This window comes from Mesocricetus auratus, unplaced genomic scaffold (assembly GCF_017639785.1).
Source record: "Mesocricetus auratus isolate SY011 unplaced genomic scaffold, BCM_Maur_2.0 Super-Scaffold_100004, whole genome shotgun sequence".
In the NCBI taxonomy this organism is placed as follows: domain Eukaryota; kingdom Metazoa; phylum Chordata; class Mammalia; order Rodentia; family Cricetidae; genus Mesocricetus; species Mesocricetus auratus.
In genome coordinates, this window is record NW_024429189.1 from 45,403,453 (window position 1) to 45,420,321 (window position 16,869).

General features: G+C 39.2%; 1 protein-coding gene across 18 annotated transcripts in view; it reads right to left on the reverse strand.

Moving 5' to 3' along the window:
• Window positions 1-16,869, reverse strand: part of Ttn (titin) — a 273,546-nt gene that overhangs the window by 121,187 nt on the left and 135,490 nt on the right. For 12 of the 18 annotated variants that reach the window (XM_040745671.1, XM_040745672.1, XM_040745669.1 and 9 more), the window contains 51 exons: window positions 16,474-16,773; window positions 15,623-15,703; window positions 14,823-14,900; window positions 14,250-14,333; window positions 13,998-14,072; window positions 12,436-12,516; window positions 12,245-12,328; window positions 12,042-12,125; window positions 11,656-11,733; window positions 10,544-10,627; window positions 9,780-9,854; window positions 9,595-9,678; window positions 9,404-9,481; window positions 9,023-9,106; window positions 8,830-8,913; window positions 8,647-8,733; window positions 8,453-8,536; window positions 8,259-8,342; window positions 8,061-8,144; window positions 7,894-7,977; window positions 7,584-7,667; window positions 7,350-7,427; window positions 7,146-7,229; window positions 6,954-7,034; window positions 6,771-6,851; window positions 6,582-6,662; window positions 6,390-6,470; window positions 6,202-6,282; window positions 6,010-6,090; window positions 5,822-5,902; window positions 5,629-5,709; window positions 5,442-5,522; window positions 5,249-5,329; window positions 5,060-5,143; window positions 4,876-4,944; window positions 4,681-4,764; window positions 4,498-4,584; window positions 4,304-4,387; window positions 4,110-4,193; window positions 3,918-4,001; window positions 3,724-3,807; window positions 3,557-3,640; window positions 3,343-3,429; window positions 3,122-3,205; window positions 2,928-3,011; window positions 2,728-2,805; window positions 2,265-2,348; window positions 1,735-1,830; window positions 1,385-1,462; window positions 1,129-1,206; window positions 840-923 (listed from right to left, as the gene is read on the reverse strand). In XM_040745671.1, coding sequence (XP_040601605.1) covers window positions 840-923; window positions 1,129-1,206; window positions 1,385-1,462; window positions 1,735-1,830; window positions 2,265-2,348; window positions 2,728-2,805; window positions 2,928-3,011; window positions 3,122-3,205; window positions 3,343-3,429; window positions 3,557-3,640; window positions 3,724-3,807; window positions 3,918-4,001; window positions 4,110-4,193; window positions 4,304-4,387; window positions 4,498-4,584; window positions 4,681-4,764; window positions 4,876-4,944; window positions 5,060-5,143; window positions 5,249-5,329; window positions 5,442-5,522; window positions 5,629-5,709; window positions 5,822-5,902; window positions 6,010-6,090; window positions 6,202-6,282; window positions 6,390-6,470; window positions 6,582-6,662; window positions 6,771-6,851; window positions 6,954-7,034; window positions 7,146-7,229; window positions 7,350-7,427; window positions 7,584-7,667; window positions 7,894-7,977; window positions 8,061-8,144; window positions 8,259-8,342; window positions 8,453-8,536; window positions 8,647-8,733; window positions 8,830-8,913; window positions 9,023-9,106; window positions 9,404-9,481; window positions 9,595-9,678; window positions 9,780-9,854; window positions 10,544-10,627; window positions 11,656-11,733; window positions 12,042-12,125; window positions 12,245-12,328; window positions 12,436-12,516; window positions 13,998-14,072; window positions 14,250-14,333; window positions 14,823-14,900; window positions 15,623-15,703; window positions 16,474-16,773 — 4,410 coding nt within the window. The remainder of the gene's footprint in view (window positions 1-839; window positions 924-1,128; window positions 1,207-1,384; window positions 1,463-1,734; window positions 1,831-2,264; window positions 2,349-2,727; window positions 2,806-2,927; window positions 3,012-3,121; window positions 3,206-3,342; window positions 3,430-3,556; window positions 3,641-3,723; window positions 3,808-3,917; window positions 4,002-4,109; window positions 4,194-4,303; window positions 4,388-4,497; window positions 4,585-4,680; window positions 4,765-4,875; window positions 4,945-5,059; window positions 5,144-5,248; window positions 5,330-5,441; window positions 5,523-5,628; window positions 5,710-5,821; window positions 5,903-6,009; window positions 6,091-6,201; window positions 6,283-6,389; window positions 6,471-6,581; window positions 6,663-6,770; window positions 6,852-6,953; window positions 7,035-7,145; window positions 7,230-7,349; window positions 7,428-7,583; window positions 7,668-7,893; window positions 7,978-8,060; window positions 8,145-8,258; window positions 8,343-8,452; window positions 8,537-8,646; window positions 8,734-8,829; window positions 8,914-9,022; window positions 9,107-9,403; window positions 9,482-9,594; window positions 9,679-9,779; window positions 9,855-10,543; window positions 10,628-11,655; window positions 11,734-12,041; window positions 12,126-12,244; window positions 12,329-12,435; window positions 12,517-13,997; window positions 14,073-14,249; window positions 14,334-14,822; window positions 14,901-15,622; window positions 15,704-16,473; window positions 16,774-16,869) is intronic. The other 6 variants (XM_040745659.1, XM_040745664.1, XM_040745662.1 and 3 more) reach the window with 6 other exon arrangements.

Here is a 16,869-nt window from a genome sequence, read left to right on the forward strand (position 1 = left end):
TTGTAATGCAAATGACCTCAAAATTGACATCTAACCCTGACCCTAAGCTCCTAACGCACATTCCTAACTTTTATGCCTGAAAAATAAAGAGTATGTTCACCATTTATTTCTAGTAACAGCCCAGAATCCAATGAATTATTCTCTGGCCACTTAATCTCAACTCCTACAAGGATCCTGTTCTCTTAGTGCTACCTTTCTATAGTCCAAATCCAATCATTTATATTCTTCAAAACCTTTGAAGCCTCCTGTTGCAGAAGCCTACATTATAAAGGCAAGTCTTATTCCTGTAAAATACCCCTCGCTATAGATTTAGTGTTATCTTCCAATATGTTCTACAAATCCACACACAAATTACACTGTTTATCTGGGAGTCCTTGAACTTTTAGACTCTTCTGCCTTTGTATTTTCCAATATACACTCCTTTCTTAATTTCATCAAAATTAAAACCATGTCTTCTTTATAGCTCTCTATGATGTGTCTACCTGGATCTTTGTTGGTCTCTGTCTCTGTCACTCACTGCACTCGGTTTGGAAATTTTATCACATACAGAATTGTCCGATATTTCTATTCTCCCACCACATATAAATTGCTAGAAGATAGGAGTATGTTTTATATGTTCTAAAACAGTATTGTTTTAAATAGTAATATTTTTTCTACTCTCTGTAACCATGGAATATATCAACACAAGGATCAGTTTTGGCTTGTTTTCTCTTTTTGCTGTTATCATTTTCCCCCTTACTCTATGAAATGTGGTTTGACCTAAGCTCACCCTATTTTGCTCTAAGAGCTATTGTCAATTGCTTAGTGGTTGGAGAGGCATGCTTCTTCCAGGCAGATACCTTTTTCTGGCAGAACTTCTGGTTTTTTGGTCACAGGCACAGGTTCTTTCTTGACTGGAACAAGTTTCTTTGGCACCTCGGGGACTTTGAAGATATTAGTTTTGTTTTAGAAAGATAATTTAAGAACATTTCAAGAGTAAAAATATCTATAATTAATGGAGCAGCATGAGAATTAAGGGAAACAAATGAAGGCAATTTTGCCCCTGACTGTCATAAGTAGGAAGACATTTCTTGGTGTCCACTGTTAGAATAGGCTTTAAAAAGATGACGTCAGAAATGATGAGAGTACCTTCAACTGCTGGAGGTTCTGGTTTCTTAACAACTGGAGCCTTCTTGACTGGCACAACTTTCTTTGGGACCTCAGGTACTTTAAAGATATTAGTAGCATTTAATATACAAGTACAAGATATTTGCATTAACTACAAGTCTGTACGACATTGTAACATAGATGACAACTAACAGACACAGTAAAGCATAACAAACAACAAAGAAAGTGATTTTAGATAGCACAGAAATTATGTAAATATTTATTTTAGCACAAGTACCTTTAGGGGGTGGAGCTTCTGGTTTTTTGATGACAGGGAATTTCTTCTCTGGGACAACCTTCTTAGGTTCTTCGGGTACTTGAAGAATAAGAATTTCTTTTAGAAACAGGCATTTGAGAGCACAAATCAAGTGATAAGCCCATTTTAAATCATACATTTCTGGTAAGTAAATTATAAAATTCTGTAAGTTGATGAGCAAAAATAATTTTTTTTCTTGTCATTGTTTTGGTTTGGCCAGCAGTGGCAAATTTTACACAAGAAGGCAGAAGACGGTGTTTTAACGGTAGGCAATGCACGTAAGAGCCAAGCAACCACACTTTCCTGTCTATGTGGCAGACCCTGCCGGATACCTGCTGCAGGTGCAGGCGGAACTTCAGCTTCCTCCTCTTCGGCAACAGGGACTGGCTCCTCTTCCTCAGCAGCAATTTCTTCAGGTTCCTCGTACACTTTAAAGATATTAGTCAATTGTATTTCAGTATTCAAGGCAAAATTCTAGAGTGCCCAAACACCCGAACCACAGCAATCTCGCCTTCTCCCCTCGCTTTGATTTGTACGACTGTGAAATCGGTTTCAGTTGTCGTGTGTACTGATCTGAATGTTTGGGAAAGCCCTTGCTCCTTCAGGTCAGCCACAACCCAGTGTCCCATCTCATTTCTCATGTGCATTAGAGAAGCTTTGCTCAAGACAGATCATGGTGACTGTGTCATATGACCTGTGTAGCCATTGCTGACTGGCAGTTTGTAGTCAAAGCTAATTTGGATAATGAAAAGCAAGAACAGGAAACCACCAAGGGAGAGAAAGTAAGCGAATCAAGAAAAGAAGATAAAGCCCGAATTATAAATAGTCATAAATGGCAACTTACTAATGGCCTAATGTTTACCTTTTGGTGGAGGAGACTCTGCTTTCTCTGGAACAGGAATGACTGGTTTCTCTTCAGTGACAGCTTTCTTTGGCACCTCTGGCACTTTAAAGATATTAGTTAGTTTTACTTTTGGGTAGTTGAGAAGTACATGGCATGTCATTTTAACTTCACATCACTCTCTAATAACCCAGACACAGACATACCCAAGAACAAAATTGGCAAGGTTAGTTTAGTACCTGTCCTTGGATCTTCATCTAGTGGGCAAAAAGAGGGAATTGCAAAATGGTGATTATAAAAATTTTGGGCATTCTTTTTTTAAATTTTTTGAAAGTGTTAATGTTTTTAAAGTATTTTGTAAACTCCAAATTCCCAGAAACACTTTTAAAGGTGTGACTATGAAGACCGACAAAGACTGTGACATTGAGTGACAGGGGGATCAAGACAGAGTACCTTGCTGAAGAGTCTAGTTACTGACATGTACCTTTGGTTGGTGGGACTTCTGGCTTTTTGGGAACATCCACTTTCTTTTCTGGGACAACTTCCTTTGGAACTTCTGGTGCTTTAAAGATATTAGTATTTTAACATTATGAGCAAATGGCATCACATTCACACAGGACAAAACACTATTTAAGACCTGGAGGCCATTCCCACCTCCATCCAGTACTCCACATCTATATGTACCTTTAGCAGGTGGGGCTTCTGGCTTTTTGGGAACCACAGGAGGCATTTTCTTTTCAGGGACAACTTCCTTGGGCACCTCAGGCACTTTAAAAGATATTAGTAGGTTCTAACTTATAGTTTCAATAATGTGGAATCATTAAGAACAGTAGTAGATGACATATCAAAGTTAGACAGGAAGTTAGCAGCGAAAATACCTTTCGCTGGTGGTGGTTCAGGTTTCTTGGCAACAGCAGGGGTCACTTTCTTCTCAGGGACAGGCTTCTTAGGTGGCACTGCCACTAAAGATAGGAGAGTTTACGCTTTAGGAGCAGCAAAGACAAACCCAAGAAAGACAGCCCAAGCAGCTCACACTGTGAGGGTCAGAGGACCAGAGGGTAAAGGCAGATAGAGGCACTGCAGCCAACTTGCCAAGTACCTTTTGGGGGTGGAACGGGCACTGGCTCTTCTACAGCCTCCTCTGGAGGTTCTTCCGGAGCAATCTCCTCTGCAGGTTCCTCATACACTTGAAAGACAGTAGCCCTTTTTAATGACAGACTTGACTGCGATGTATGACACATTTACCAAAAAAGATTTTCACAACACAAAGACACTTAATCTTTTAAAAGATAATAGTTTGTCTCCATTATTACCTTCAGGGGGAGGACTTTCCGGCTTAGGGGGGATGGCTTCAGGCATCTTCTTTTGGGGAACAGCTGCCTTTGGCACCTCGGGCACTTCAAAGATATTAGTATTTTCATGATTAGACAGGGTAAACAGAAACAGACACTACCAAGATTGGTGACATGGAGATGACTACCTTCAGCAGGTGGGGCTTCAGGCTTTTTAGGAGGGGCTGCTGGCACTTTCTTCTCAGGAACAACTTCCTTGGGTGCCTCTGGCACTTACAAGAGATTAGTGAATACATTTAAGAAATGTGCTGACGCCAGGTCAAAAGTATTTTAAAGAGTAGAAGAGTTTGGTCTTAGGAAGCCTGTGCCCAGTGACAAGTACCTTTGGCAGGTGGGGCTTCTGGTTTTTTCGGGGGAACCACAGACACTTTCTTCTCAGGAACAACTTCTTTGGGAGCCTCAGGTACTTCAAAGAGATTAGTGAAAGTTCACTCAGGGCTTAGCAGAGTAGTAGGTTGAATTTTCAAGAGTGTAAGCCTTAGGTTTTATGACCCCTAAAATTAGTGAGAAATACCTTTGACAGGTGGGGCTTCCAGCTTTTTAGGAGGGGTTGCTGGCACTGTCTTCTTGAGGACAACTCCCTTGGGTGCCTCTGGCACTTAAAAGAGATTAGTGAATACATTTAAGACCTATGAGGACACCAGGACAAAAACATTTTCAAGAGTAGAAGAGTTTGGTCTTAGGAAGCCTGTGGCCAGTGACAAGTACCTTTGGCAGGTGGGGCTTCCGGCTTTTTCGGGGGAACCACAGACACTTTCTTCTCAGGAACAACTTCTTTGGGAGCCTCAGGTACTTCAAAGAGATTAGTGAAAGTTTACTTGGGGCTTAGCAGAGTAGTAGGCTGAATATTTTCAAGAGTGCAAGACTTAGGTTTCATGACCTCTAAAGTTAGTGAGAAATACCTTTGGCAGGTAGGGCTTCTGGCTTTTTAGGGGGCACCAGGGATACTTCCTCTTCAGGGAGGACCTCTTCTGGTGCCTCCTCAGGCACTTAAAAGAGATTAGTGAAACTACATTAGGATTTCTGACAAGTTGGATGAAGAAGAAGAGTCAGATGTTGTGGAACCTCTGGCCAGTGACAAGTACCTGTGACAGGTGGAGCTTCTGGCTTTTGAGGAGGCACCAGGGACACTTTCTTTTCAGGCATGACCTCCTTGGACACCTCAGGCACTTCAAAGAGATCAGTGGAATTATACTTAGGTGACCAAAGACCACATTTATCTTCCAAGAGCAACAGAATTATAATTATAGCTTCTGAAACCTTGGGTCACTGACAAGTACCTGTGACAGGCAGGGCTTCTGGCTTCCTAGGAGGTGTCAGTAGTTTCTTTTCAGGGACAATTTCTGGCACTTAAATGAGATTGGTAGTTTTTCTTTTATGTATGGCAGTGAGGTAAATGGACTATAAATGCTTTCAAGAATAGAAAGCATTCATTCTGAAGAATGAAAAAGGACTTAAAAATACCTGTGATAGGTGGGGTTTCAAATTTCTGGGGTGGGGCCATGGGAGCTTTCTTTTCTGGGACAACTGCTTGATGGGCTTCAGGCACTTGAAAGATAGCAGGAGTTGATATTAGGAATGGGAAATGATCTAAAGCTTTTCAAGAGCAAATGGCTTATTTCTTCTTCTGAAGAAGGTCTGGGTGACATGTACCTGTGACAGGCGGTGGCTCTGGCTTCTTAGGAGGTGCTATTGGTTTTTTCTTTTCAGGGACAATTCTTTGGACTTCAGGCACTTGAAAGATATTAGTATTTTTACACTTAGGTTAATAAGGAACAATGGTCTACATTTGTTTTCAAGAATGGAAAAGAGATTTCTTCTGAAGAGTAGTTTAGTTGACATGTACCTGTGACAGGTGGGGCTTCTTGCTTCTTAGGCGGTGCTATTGGTCTTTTCTTTTCAGGGGTAATTTCTTGAATTTCAGGCACTTGAAAGATATTAGTAGTTTTACACTTAGATTAATAAGGAACAATGGTCTACATTCGTTTCAAGAATGGAAGAGAGATTTCTTCTGAAGACTAGGTGACATGTACCTGTGACAGGTTGTGGCTCTGGCTTCTTAGGTGGTGCTATTGGTCTTTTCTTTTCAGGGGTAATTTCTTGAATTTCAGGCACTTGAAAGGTATTAGTATTTTTACACTTAGGTTAATAAGGAACAATGGTCTACATTTGTTTTCAAGAATGGAAGAGATACTTCTTCCAAAGACTAGTTTAGTTGACATGTACCTGTAACAGGTGGTGGTTCTGGCTTCTGAGGAAGTACTGTTGGTCTTTTCTTTTCAGGGATAATTTCTTGAATTTCAGGCACTTAAAAGATATTAGTAGTTTTACCACTTAGGTTAGTAAAGACAATGGCCTACATAAGTTTTCAAACATAGAAGAGAGATTTCTCCTGAAGACCAGGTGACATGTACCTGTGACAGATGGGGCTTCTTGCTTCTTAGGAGGTGCTATTGGTTTTTTCTTTTCAGGGACAATTTCTTGGACTTCAGGCACTTAAAAGATATTAGTAGTTTTACACTTAGGTTAATAAAGAACAATGGTCTACATTTGTTTCAAGAATGGAAGAGACACTTCTTCCAAAGACTAGTTTAGTTGATATGTACCTGTAACAGGTGGTGGTTCTGGCTTCTGAGGAAGTACTTTTGGTCTTTTCTTTTCAGGGATAATTTCTTGAATTTCAGGCACTTAAAAGATATTAGTAGTTTTACCACTTAGGTTAGTAAAGACAATGGCCTACATAAGTTTTCAAACATAGAAGAGAGATTTCTCCTAAAGACTAGGTGACATGTACCTGTGACAGGCGGTGGCTCTGGCTTCTTAGGCGGTGCTATTGGTTTTTTCTTTTCAGGGATAATTTCTTGAATTTCAGGCACTTGAAAGATATTAGTAGTTTTACACTTAGGTTAATAAGGAACAATGGTCTACATTCGTTTCAAGAATGGAAAAGAGGTTTCTTCTGAAGAGTAGTTTAGTTGACATGTACCTGTGACAGACGGGGCTTCTTGCTTCTTAGGAGGTACTTTTGGTCTTGTCTTTTCAGGGACAATTTCTTGAATTTCAGGCACTTAAAAGATATTAGTAGTTTTACCACTTAGGTTAGTGAAGACAATGGTCTACATATGTTTTTCAAGCATAGAGAGATCTCTTCTAAGAAGGTCTGGGTGACAAGTACCTGGGACAGGTGCAGCTTCTGACTTTTTAGGAGGCACTGTTGCTCTTTTCTTTTCAGGGACAGTTTCTTGGACTTCTGGTACTTAAAAGATAGCAGTTTTATATTTAATGAGCAGCAATGTGCTACCTTTACTTTCACGAATGGGAGGAAGATTTGTTCAAAGAATGTCTAGCTGACAACTACCTGGGACAGGTGCAGCTTCTGACTTTTTAGGAGATGTCGCTGGTCTTTTCTTTTCAGGGAAGATGTCTTGAATCTCAGGCACTTAAAAGATATTAGTAGTTTTACCACTTAGGTTAGTGAAGACAGCAGTCTACATTTGTTTTCAAGAATAGGAGGGAGAGCCCTGTGAAGTCTAATTCAGCTGACGTGTACCTGGGACAGATGTGGTGTCTGCCCTTTTGGGCAGTTCCTTGGGAAATTTTTCTTCTGGGATAACTTCTTGAGGGGCATCAGAGACTTGAAAGACATTAGTAGTTTCATAAATTATGAACCAGGAATGCATGTTTTATAAGAGTATGAGGGTTATAAGATATTATTTTTTCTTAGGGTGTGTGTGGTGGGAGGGGAGTAAAATACCTGTTGCAGGTGGGACCTGTGGTTTTTTGGGCACAGACAACTTCTTTTCAGGTACAACTTCTTTAGGATCTTTGGGAACTTTGAAGATATTAGTGGCTTTTAGTTAGATCTAGAAAGGGCATACTAGTGATATGTTTATTCAAGTTAACACAGTTAATGAAGCTGGTGGACAGAGACTTGAACACACTTTCCCCAGCCCAATACAAGTGTTCAACAATGTGTTAGGGTACATACCTTTGGCAGGTGGAACTTCTGGTTTCTTGGGAGGAGCCACTGGAACTTTCTTTTCAGGGGTGACTTCCTTTGGCACTTCAGGCACTTAAAAGATAATTTGTAATTTGTGTTTAGAAGAGGCTAAATCAATTGATGTCTATAGCATATAATTATATAAGACATTGGATAGTTACTGGCATTTTTGTTTATATTAACTTTATGTACTAACACATTTTTATAATACTTTATATATATACTATACATGCAAACATGTGTGAATCTTTGGTTAAAATAAATATTTATCTCCCTCATACTGTAGTTTTGACTGTACCTTCGGGGGGAGGACTTTCTGGTTTAGGGGGAATGGCTTCAGGCATCTTCTTTTGGGGAACAGCTGCCTTTGGCACCTCGGGCACTTCAAAGATATTAGTATTTTCATGATTAGACAGAGTAAACAGAAATAGACACTACCAAGATTGGTGACATGGAGATGACTACCTTCAGCAGGTGGGGCTTCAGGCTTTTTAGGAGGGGCTGCTGGCACTTTCTTCTTGAGGACAACTTCCTTGGGTGCCTCTGGCACTTGAGAGAGACAGAGTGAAATTATCCTTAGGACCAGTGATGGCCACTAGGATGGACTTTTCAAGAGAGGAATACTGGGATACTATGTTGCTTAGGTCAAGAACAAGTAAGTACCTTTGGCAGGTGGGGCTTCTGGCTTTTTAGGAGGGGCTGCTGGCACTTTCTTCTCAGGAATAACTTCCTTGGGTGCCTCTGACACTTAAAAGAGATTAGTGAATACATTTAAGACCTATGAGGACACCAGGACAAAAACATTTTCAAGAGTAGAAGAGCTTGGTCTTAGGAAGCCTGTGGCCAGTGACAAGTACCTTTGGCAGGTGGGGCTTCCGGCTTTTTCGGAGGAACCACAGACACTTTCTTCTCAGGAACAACTTCTTTGGGAGCCTCAGGTACTTCAAAGAGATTAGTGAAAGTTTACTTGGGGCTTAGCAGAGTAGTAGGCTGAATATTTTCAAGAGTGCAAGACTTAGGTTTCATGACCCCTAAAGTTAGTGAGAAATACCTTTGGCAGGTGGGGCTTCTGGCTTTTTAGGGAGCACCAGGGATACTTCCTCTTCAGGGAGGACCTCTTCTGGTGCCTCCTCAGGCACTTAAAAGAGATTAGTGAAACTACATTAGGATTTCTGACAAGTTGGATGAAGAAGAAGAGTCAGATGTTGTGGAACCTCTGGCCAGTGACAAGTACCTGTGACAGGTGGAGCTTCTGGCTTTTGAGGAGGCACCAGGGACACTTTCTTTTCAGGCATGACCTCCTTGGACACCTCAGGCACTTCAAAGAGACCAGTGAGAATATTTCTAAGAGTCGTGAAGACCAACAGAACTGATATTTTTAAGAGCAGAAGACAGATCTGAGGATGCCTTAGGCCAGTAACCAGTACCTGTGACAGGTGGGGCCTCAGGCTTTTTAGGAGGTTCCACAAGCACTTTCCTTTCAGAGACAACCTCTTTAGGAGTCCCAGGCGCTTCAAAGAGATTAGTATGTTTTACACATAGAAGGTACAAAGACCAGTAGACATACAGAACGTTATTTAAACCAAATGACCTTTCTTTTTTCCTCCAGAACCTCATCAGGGCTAACAAGTATTTATGATGGGTGGCACCTTGGGCTTTGAATTAGTGACTTTCTTTTGTGGGGGCCACTTCCTTAGGAGATTCAGGTTCTTTGAAGACAGTCAGTTTACACTGAGTCAAAGCAATCCACACAAGCCTTCCTGTCTTCCCCCTTGCCCTCCCATGGAAAGAGACAGTCAAGCATGTACCTTTCACAGGCACAACTTCAGGCACTTGGGGAGGGCGCACTTTCTTTTTGGTCACAACTTCTCTGGGTGCTTCAGGCACTTTAAAGATATTAACACTTGGACATTTAGGAGCCAAAAGAATCACACAACACAGAAAACATATAGACAGTAGAAGACATTTCCCTCCTGTTTCCACTTCCAGCCACATATACCTTCATCTGAAGGAGGCTCAGGTTTTTTGCGAGAAATCCGTAGTGTTTTCTTTTCAAGGGTGGCTTCTTCATAAGTGTCCAGCACTTCAAGAAATTAGTGTTTTATAAAAGTCACCATCAAGAAGAAAGTATGTTCAAAAACTACTATAAGAAGCTCCTAAGCCTGTGAGCTTGACAACTTGTACCTGTGACTGAGGGGGCTTCTCTGGTTTTTGAAGGGACTCTCTTGGCAGCATCAACTTCAGGAGGGGCTTCAGGTTCTTAAAAGATATTAGTATTTCATGTTTCAGGGTTAAAATGGTTAATGCGAACAGTAGGCCACAGTGACGTAGCTTGTAGCTTTTTAGAAATTACTTCCCTTCCTTCCCTACACCCCCTCACTGACCAATAATGTGGTGTGCAGGGACTTATGCCATTCTTAAGAAGTCATTGTATTGTATATAACCACCGATCTTCTACTTCCTGCATTCAACCATGGATAATAAAAGTATCTGCACAGAATGTATACATATGCTTCGGCAGCAGTTCCCAAACAACACAGTTATGAGACTATTTATATACTATTTACATTCTACTAGGCCATAAGTGATCTGCAGATGCTTGAAAGGGAGTGCCAACATTACTTTGGTTATATGCAAATTTGATCTTTTTTATGTAAGGAACTTGAGCACCCACAAATTTTGGCATCTGCATGGGGTAGGGGTATCCTGAAATTCCCCATAGAAACTGAAACATGATTTTATTTTTTCGGGCAAATGCTTGTCATAGGATTTTTACTTTGGCAAAATGGCCACAAAAAGTTTCTAGATGGAACATACTGGAACTTCAGGTGACCTAAAGATTTTAGTATATTTATATGTAGGAGTTAGGAAGAGTACTAGAAAGACCAGTTTTACGAGTTGAGGGAAGGTAATTTCTTCTTTCATTTATGTTCATTGGTGACATGTACCTTGGATGAGTGGCATTTCTGGCTCTACAGGAGTATCTTCAAAGGTGTCCATTTTGGGAGGCATTTCTTCCATAGCTTCTGGTGCTTTGAAGATATTAGTATTAGAGGCAGATGTTAGAAGGGTCAGTAGGGACATTAACCCCGTAAAGTGATCAAAGTGATTTCTGAGGAGGTATGAACTCCTGAGGAGAGGACATATGCTTCTGTTTGCTACTTCCCAGCTTCCTAGCACCTGCCTAAAGGTGACATTGAGTAGACAAGCAAAAGATTCCAGACAGAAAAAAAGGTTAAATTATTTGGATATTTCTTAAATTACAGAATATCATGTTATACTTTTTAATATGAAGATGCTGTGATCCTAAAAGCTTTTTAAACTTCCTGTATTTTGAAAAGTGAAAAAAATATAATGCTCAAAAAAATACAGGCCATGGGAGTAGCAAGCAAGCATTCTTTTGGCATCTGCATGGGGAGAATACCAGTGTGAACTAGAATGACTTAGTCTTGGCTCTAAGAGGATATTACAGGTAAAGCAACTTCACATCAAGTCATGATTTTTTATAGAGTCATTTCTATGACATTCAAGTCTTACTTGAAGTCAGTTTTGTGTTCACATGCTTGTTTGGGCATGCGTCTAGTATGAAAGCATTAACTCCAAGGAACTACTATCATGTGGTACATGACTAATCAAGAACCTTTGTCACCTGATGCCACTGATTCCTGCTTTAGAGGGCCATGTGTTACACCAGCTCAATCTAGTTGTAGAGTTATACACATCAGAAAGCTTTCCTGTTGTTCTTAGCTTGCCTGGCTTTTATTGTTATTTTTAAAGTAACAGCCAGTTTCCATTAAAGAACATATTCTAAGTCATATTTGAACATCAAACATTTCATGTTTTCTCTGCACTTCTTGTGAATAAACTGTAAATTCCTTCACGTGTATGAGTTTAAGGTTTCCACCTAAATGGCTCACTGTACATGTTTGGTTGGTTAAGCATATTGCTTGGGGATCCATTTCTTCGGCAACTGCTGGGGTTTTGAAGAGATTAGTATGCTCACACATGTTATCCACAATTACAATTGAGGTAAGTAACTTGATTTTCTCCTGGCTTGTACCTGTTGGCAGCAGCATTTTCCTTCTTTTGATTGCAGATGTTTGTTTCTCTGGAAGCACATCTTTGATGATTTCAAGGTCTTTAAAGATATTAGTTTTTAAGAAAATATAATTGAGAAAAGGCAAAAACAATGACATGGTGCAAAAAGAAAGACTAAGTTAGAATGTTTTACTTTCTTTCTAACAGTCTATCTTTGTACACTGTGTGGCTGGGTCTTGACTTGTTGGGGGCAAGTCATAGATAGTTTCTTGTCTTGGGCATTTTTGAAACATGCTTTAAAGATATTAGTATTTGAGAGGTTGTGACAATACACATAAAACACCGAACATGTGTCAAACACAATATGAAAGGTTTTCTTGTTTAGAGTCTCATGACAAGAGTGTGTACCTTCAGCTGGGGGAAGTTCAGGAATTTCAAGGACAGTCTCACGTGACTTCAGCACTGGAAACTCTTCTCGGGTTGTATCAGACTCTTTAAAGATATTAGTAGGTTTACAATTAGAAATTTAAAAAACTGACATAGATAGCACGCAGTTCGGGAATCTTAAAGCCAAAGATAATCATCTATGTTTTGAAGCAGCTGAAATATACCTTTGAGTGCCAGGGTTTCCCTCTTTTTATGAATGGTCACAAATGTTTTCTCTTCTGTAACAACTGTTTGAGGTGGTGCAGGTGCTTAAAAGATATGAGTACAGTCACATTATGAATGGTGAAAAGCATTGTGTTTCTGAAGAGAGCCCCCAGATAAATCCCACTCAGATGGAGTTGGTGGTGCTAGATACCTTTTGCCACTTTGAGTCTTGCCTTCTGAGGGTGCGTCACAAGTTCTTCTTCTATGACCGTTTCCTCGGATGCTTCATAAACTTTAAAGATATTAGTGTGTATGTAACTACAATTGTTTCAGGATAGATGGAGGACAGTACTAAGCAATACATGACACATTGTATACATTCATCACCCAGATTCACAGTGGCACATAGACACAAATTAGTGATAAGCATGAATTGAGTAGGAATGAGCCTCATTCCCAGTTTTAGAATGAAGGATGCGCAGAATTTCTTCATGATTTTGATAACAAATTGAGGCATTTACCAGACAGGGATCATATAATTTTTTTCATTTTACCTTAGGAAAGTTATTGGTGTCATTTTAAATTCATGTGCGCATTAAAAATAGGGGAAATGTTGCCAGGTGGTGGTGGCACACGCCTTTAATCCCAGCACTCGGGAGGCAGAGGCAGGAGGATCTCTGTGAGTTCGAGGCTGGGCTGGACCGACAGCCTCCAAAACAATACAGAGAAACCCTGTCTCGTAAAACCAAAAAAAAAAAAAAAAAGAATAGGGGAAATGTTGAGTTGAATATGGAAAATCCACTTTCTGTATTCAGTCTACTGGAATCATGTATCCTCTGCCTTTCTATGCACATACACATTTACATTTTAAAATCAAGTTTAATTTATTGCTTCATAGTGTAGTATAAATGTGAAAACAAATTAGAGATTAGAAGCCAAAAGGAAAAGATGTGAGGCTACAGCTCAGTGGTAGAATACTTGAAGGGAAACGAAAGTGATGAAATATCTGGGGGAAAAAAGCTTATGAAAAGAATAAATGATTTCTCTAGCCTTTAGAAAGGAACACTATCTGATAACAATAACCAGTTTTAAGGATAGAACAGATAGGAGGAGGAAATGATCATATACATTAATCCCAAATTACTGTAAGATGAGTTTTAACCATTGGTTTTCTAGATAGAAAATAAAATAGAAGATTATGTTGACTGTTAGCATGTTTACAACTCAGAATTCTGAGTCTGCTCAGAATGCTTCACTATTTAGGTTCTCTTACTATTTATTTAGGAAAGGAAAAAAAGGCCTTCCTAATTCTCTTAGGGCTCTAGTGGTCTTTTAAATTTGTGACCATTTGTGCAGCATTGTCCAAATGAATTTATTTATTGTCATGATGGGTAAAACAATAACACTGGACTATTTTGATTCTACAAAATCCAATTATATTATTATGATGGAGTTAAAGTAAGTTACCTCATGGTTTGATAAATATAAATTGCTTCAAGCTGAAGAGATGTTTGTACACAGAACAGGACAAATGACTTTTCCAAAGTTGGATAAAGTTACAAGCATAGGACAACTTAGTTCTTAAATTGATGAAGAAAAGTAACTTCTCTAAAGCTAATGGACATTCAGATGACTTAATTTTAGTCCACATTTTTAGCATGCATGGCTTTCATAAGATATTAGTATATTTGCATTTTACTACTACGTAAACAGACACAGTGGATTCAGAACACAGCGAAAACAAAGGGCAGCCACCAGCTTGTCTGCACTCACTGTATATCTCTGTGTCTTCAGGAAGAACAACAGGTAATTTTTCTTCTTGAACAATTTTCTTAGGAACCTCAGGCACTTTAAAGATATTAGTGTACTCATTACTATTACTAACATATATAGGATATTAAGAATAAAAATTAGAACCACAAAGATTTGATGGAACACTTGTTCATTCTACACAACAGAAACACAACCATAGAGTCGTTGCACATTGGGGTTAGCATCAATATGGGGGTTAGCATCAATATGTACCTTTAGGCGGTGGAACTTCAGGCTTTTTAGGAACAGCTTCGTGAACTTTTTCTTCTGGAGTAATTTTCTTAGGTACTTCAGGTGCTTTAAAGATATTTATTTGTCTTATTTTCAAGATTGCCAAAATTAAGTATAAAATATCAAAAGTAAAAGGGAGGGATCTATTAAGTAGAATGTTCAGAATATTAAGTCAATGCACTCTGTATCTCTCAACTGCTTTGTTGACGATTCATATTAGAGATACCTCATTTTGGAGGGTCAGTAGCATTTTCTGTTGTTATTTAGCACTTATCTCTCATGCTATGAGGCAGAGATTCCAATGTCAACTCCATAGGGAAGAAAAGCTGAAGGACCAAGTGTTGTTTAATTGCTGAATAATAAGAGGAGCAAAATAAGAAAGACCTTTAGGCCTTGGATGCTTTTCCTTAGAGGATAGTCAAAAGGGGAAGGTTGTAGGATGGCATATAATTGCAGTTTCATTTGCATCCATCCAGGGGCAAGAGTGGTCTCTCTCCCTTGTGGAAAGTGATTCCTAGAGATCTATTGCTGGTGGGAAACAGCAGAGGCAAGTACCTTTAAGTGGTGGAGCCTTGGGCTCTTCAGGAACAGGAACCTTTTCTTCAACCACCGGTTTCTTGGTCGCCTCAGGCACTTTAAAGACAGCAGGGATAATTTCCTTTACTTTTAAATGCCCAAAGATACTTAGCAGGCAGAATGTAAGAGATACATAATGAAAGCAGAGTCCCATTGTAAAACAGAGACATTGTTTTAGCACACACAAGATGGCACTTACAGAGTTGACTTTTGACAAGCATGATCACAAAAGCCCACAGGACTCCCCAAGTTAGATCAACAGAAACTTGACATGAACAACCAATAATGCATCTGCTACTCTTCTCATTGTGGCAGGATAATTGCAACTTTCTATTCAGTGATGATTTTCTTATATACTCATTGACTTTAAAGATATAACCTCAAACTATGTATCACAGTAAAGAGGCCGATAAAAATGAATAAAGGAGGGGCACTGCCATATATTTATGATGTGTTTATATCTAACAGCTTAATACTATTAATAATAAATAGGGAAATGGAGATCTACCAATAATAATATCAGTGAACACATTAGTAAACAGCACAGAAGAATGCCCGTTTATACTTTGGTCAGTAGGTGTTTGGGTTTGACTGGTTTAGGATAATAAGTACATCTATGTTTGCAGACCTGGCTTTGGGTTTTGGTCACTTCAGATAATTATTTTTACATTCACCTAACATAAAACACAGAAGAAAAACAACAAATGGAACACAAATTTTTAAAGCAACCAAGGAGCAACTGACCAGAGTTATGTGAATATTGTTGTGCCATGAAATACCTTTAGCTGGTGGCTCTTTTCGAGGAACAACTTTAAAGGGTGGTTTTTTTGGAGGGACGACTTTCTCAGATACTTCAGGTCCTTCAAAGATATTAGTGTTTTGGTTTAGAATAGACCCATTAAATGCTATGAAGAACTGCTTATATTAAAGTTGTACAATAAGAACTTATAAGAGAGTTAGAATTTTTTGAATTTATACTAGGCCTGTTTGAAGAAAGTTGTGATTTTGTTAAGAATACAATACATTGCTATATAAAACATACATACTCCGTTATATTATACACACATTCATTTAGGCATGGTCTGGAGTAGTTCTGTAGACTATGTATGTATACTACGTCTTGTCCTTAGAATTTATTAGAATTTGGGTACCATGACTAATGCTTCATTTACTTCATTTTATCTCTGATGATGATAACTATAAAATGGCAAAAGATTTCAATGAGTAATTATTAGTTAGTACATAGATAACTCAAATGTGAATAAGGCAATGGTTGCTTTGATGAAAATATGAATTCCTCAGTGAACTAAGAAGAGTGTCACTGAGTGGGTGACCCCTATTATGTTGGTACCTGTGACAATCATGTAATGCTTGCTAGACTATGAAAAGAATCCACACATCCTTACAGTGATGTGTGGAGCATGGAGCTATGTCAGTTTCACACATAATTCAAATGTCTGTGAAAATTAACCACTCTGTGTGGTTAATCTCCACACTTTAAACAGCTTAAATTCATGTTTAAAGTAGTTCATGGGACTAACGGTCTGAACTGAGCATGCAAGGTACTCTGAAAACAAAGTTGGCAAGAGAAAGATACAACAAGCTGTGTTATCTGCAGAATCCCCTATACCTTTTTTAGGTGGAAGTTTGGGTTTTTCATATACTTCCCCTTCTTCAGCCTCTAAAAACTCAATGACCCTGTGGACTTCTTCAACCTTGTGTTCTTCTTGGAACCTGCGTTCTTGCACCCTGACGAATTCCTCCACCTCATGGAACTCTTCTTCCTCAAAGTATTCCTTGACCTCGTGGAATTCTTCTTCCTCAAAAGCCTCTTCTACTCTTGCTTCCACGAGCTCTAGCTCTACTCTTTCTTGGACTATCTCCTCTTGCTGGTAGGCGACTGATATTTTTTCTTCAAACACAGCTTTCCCTGAAAGAGCATCTACTTTAAGAGATTTGTTTCTTTTAAAAATAAGATGAAACATGTCAATTCAAAGTGTAAGAAAAATGACCAAAAGAAGACTTC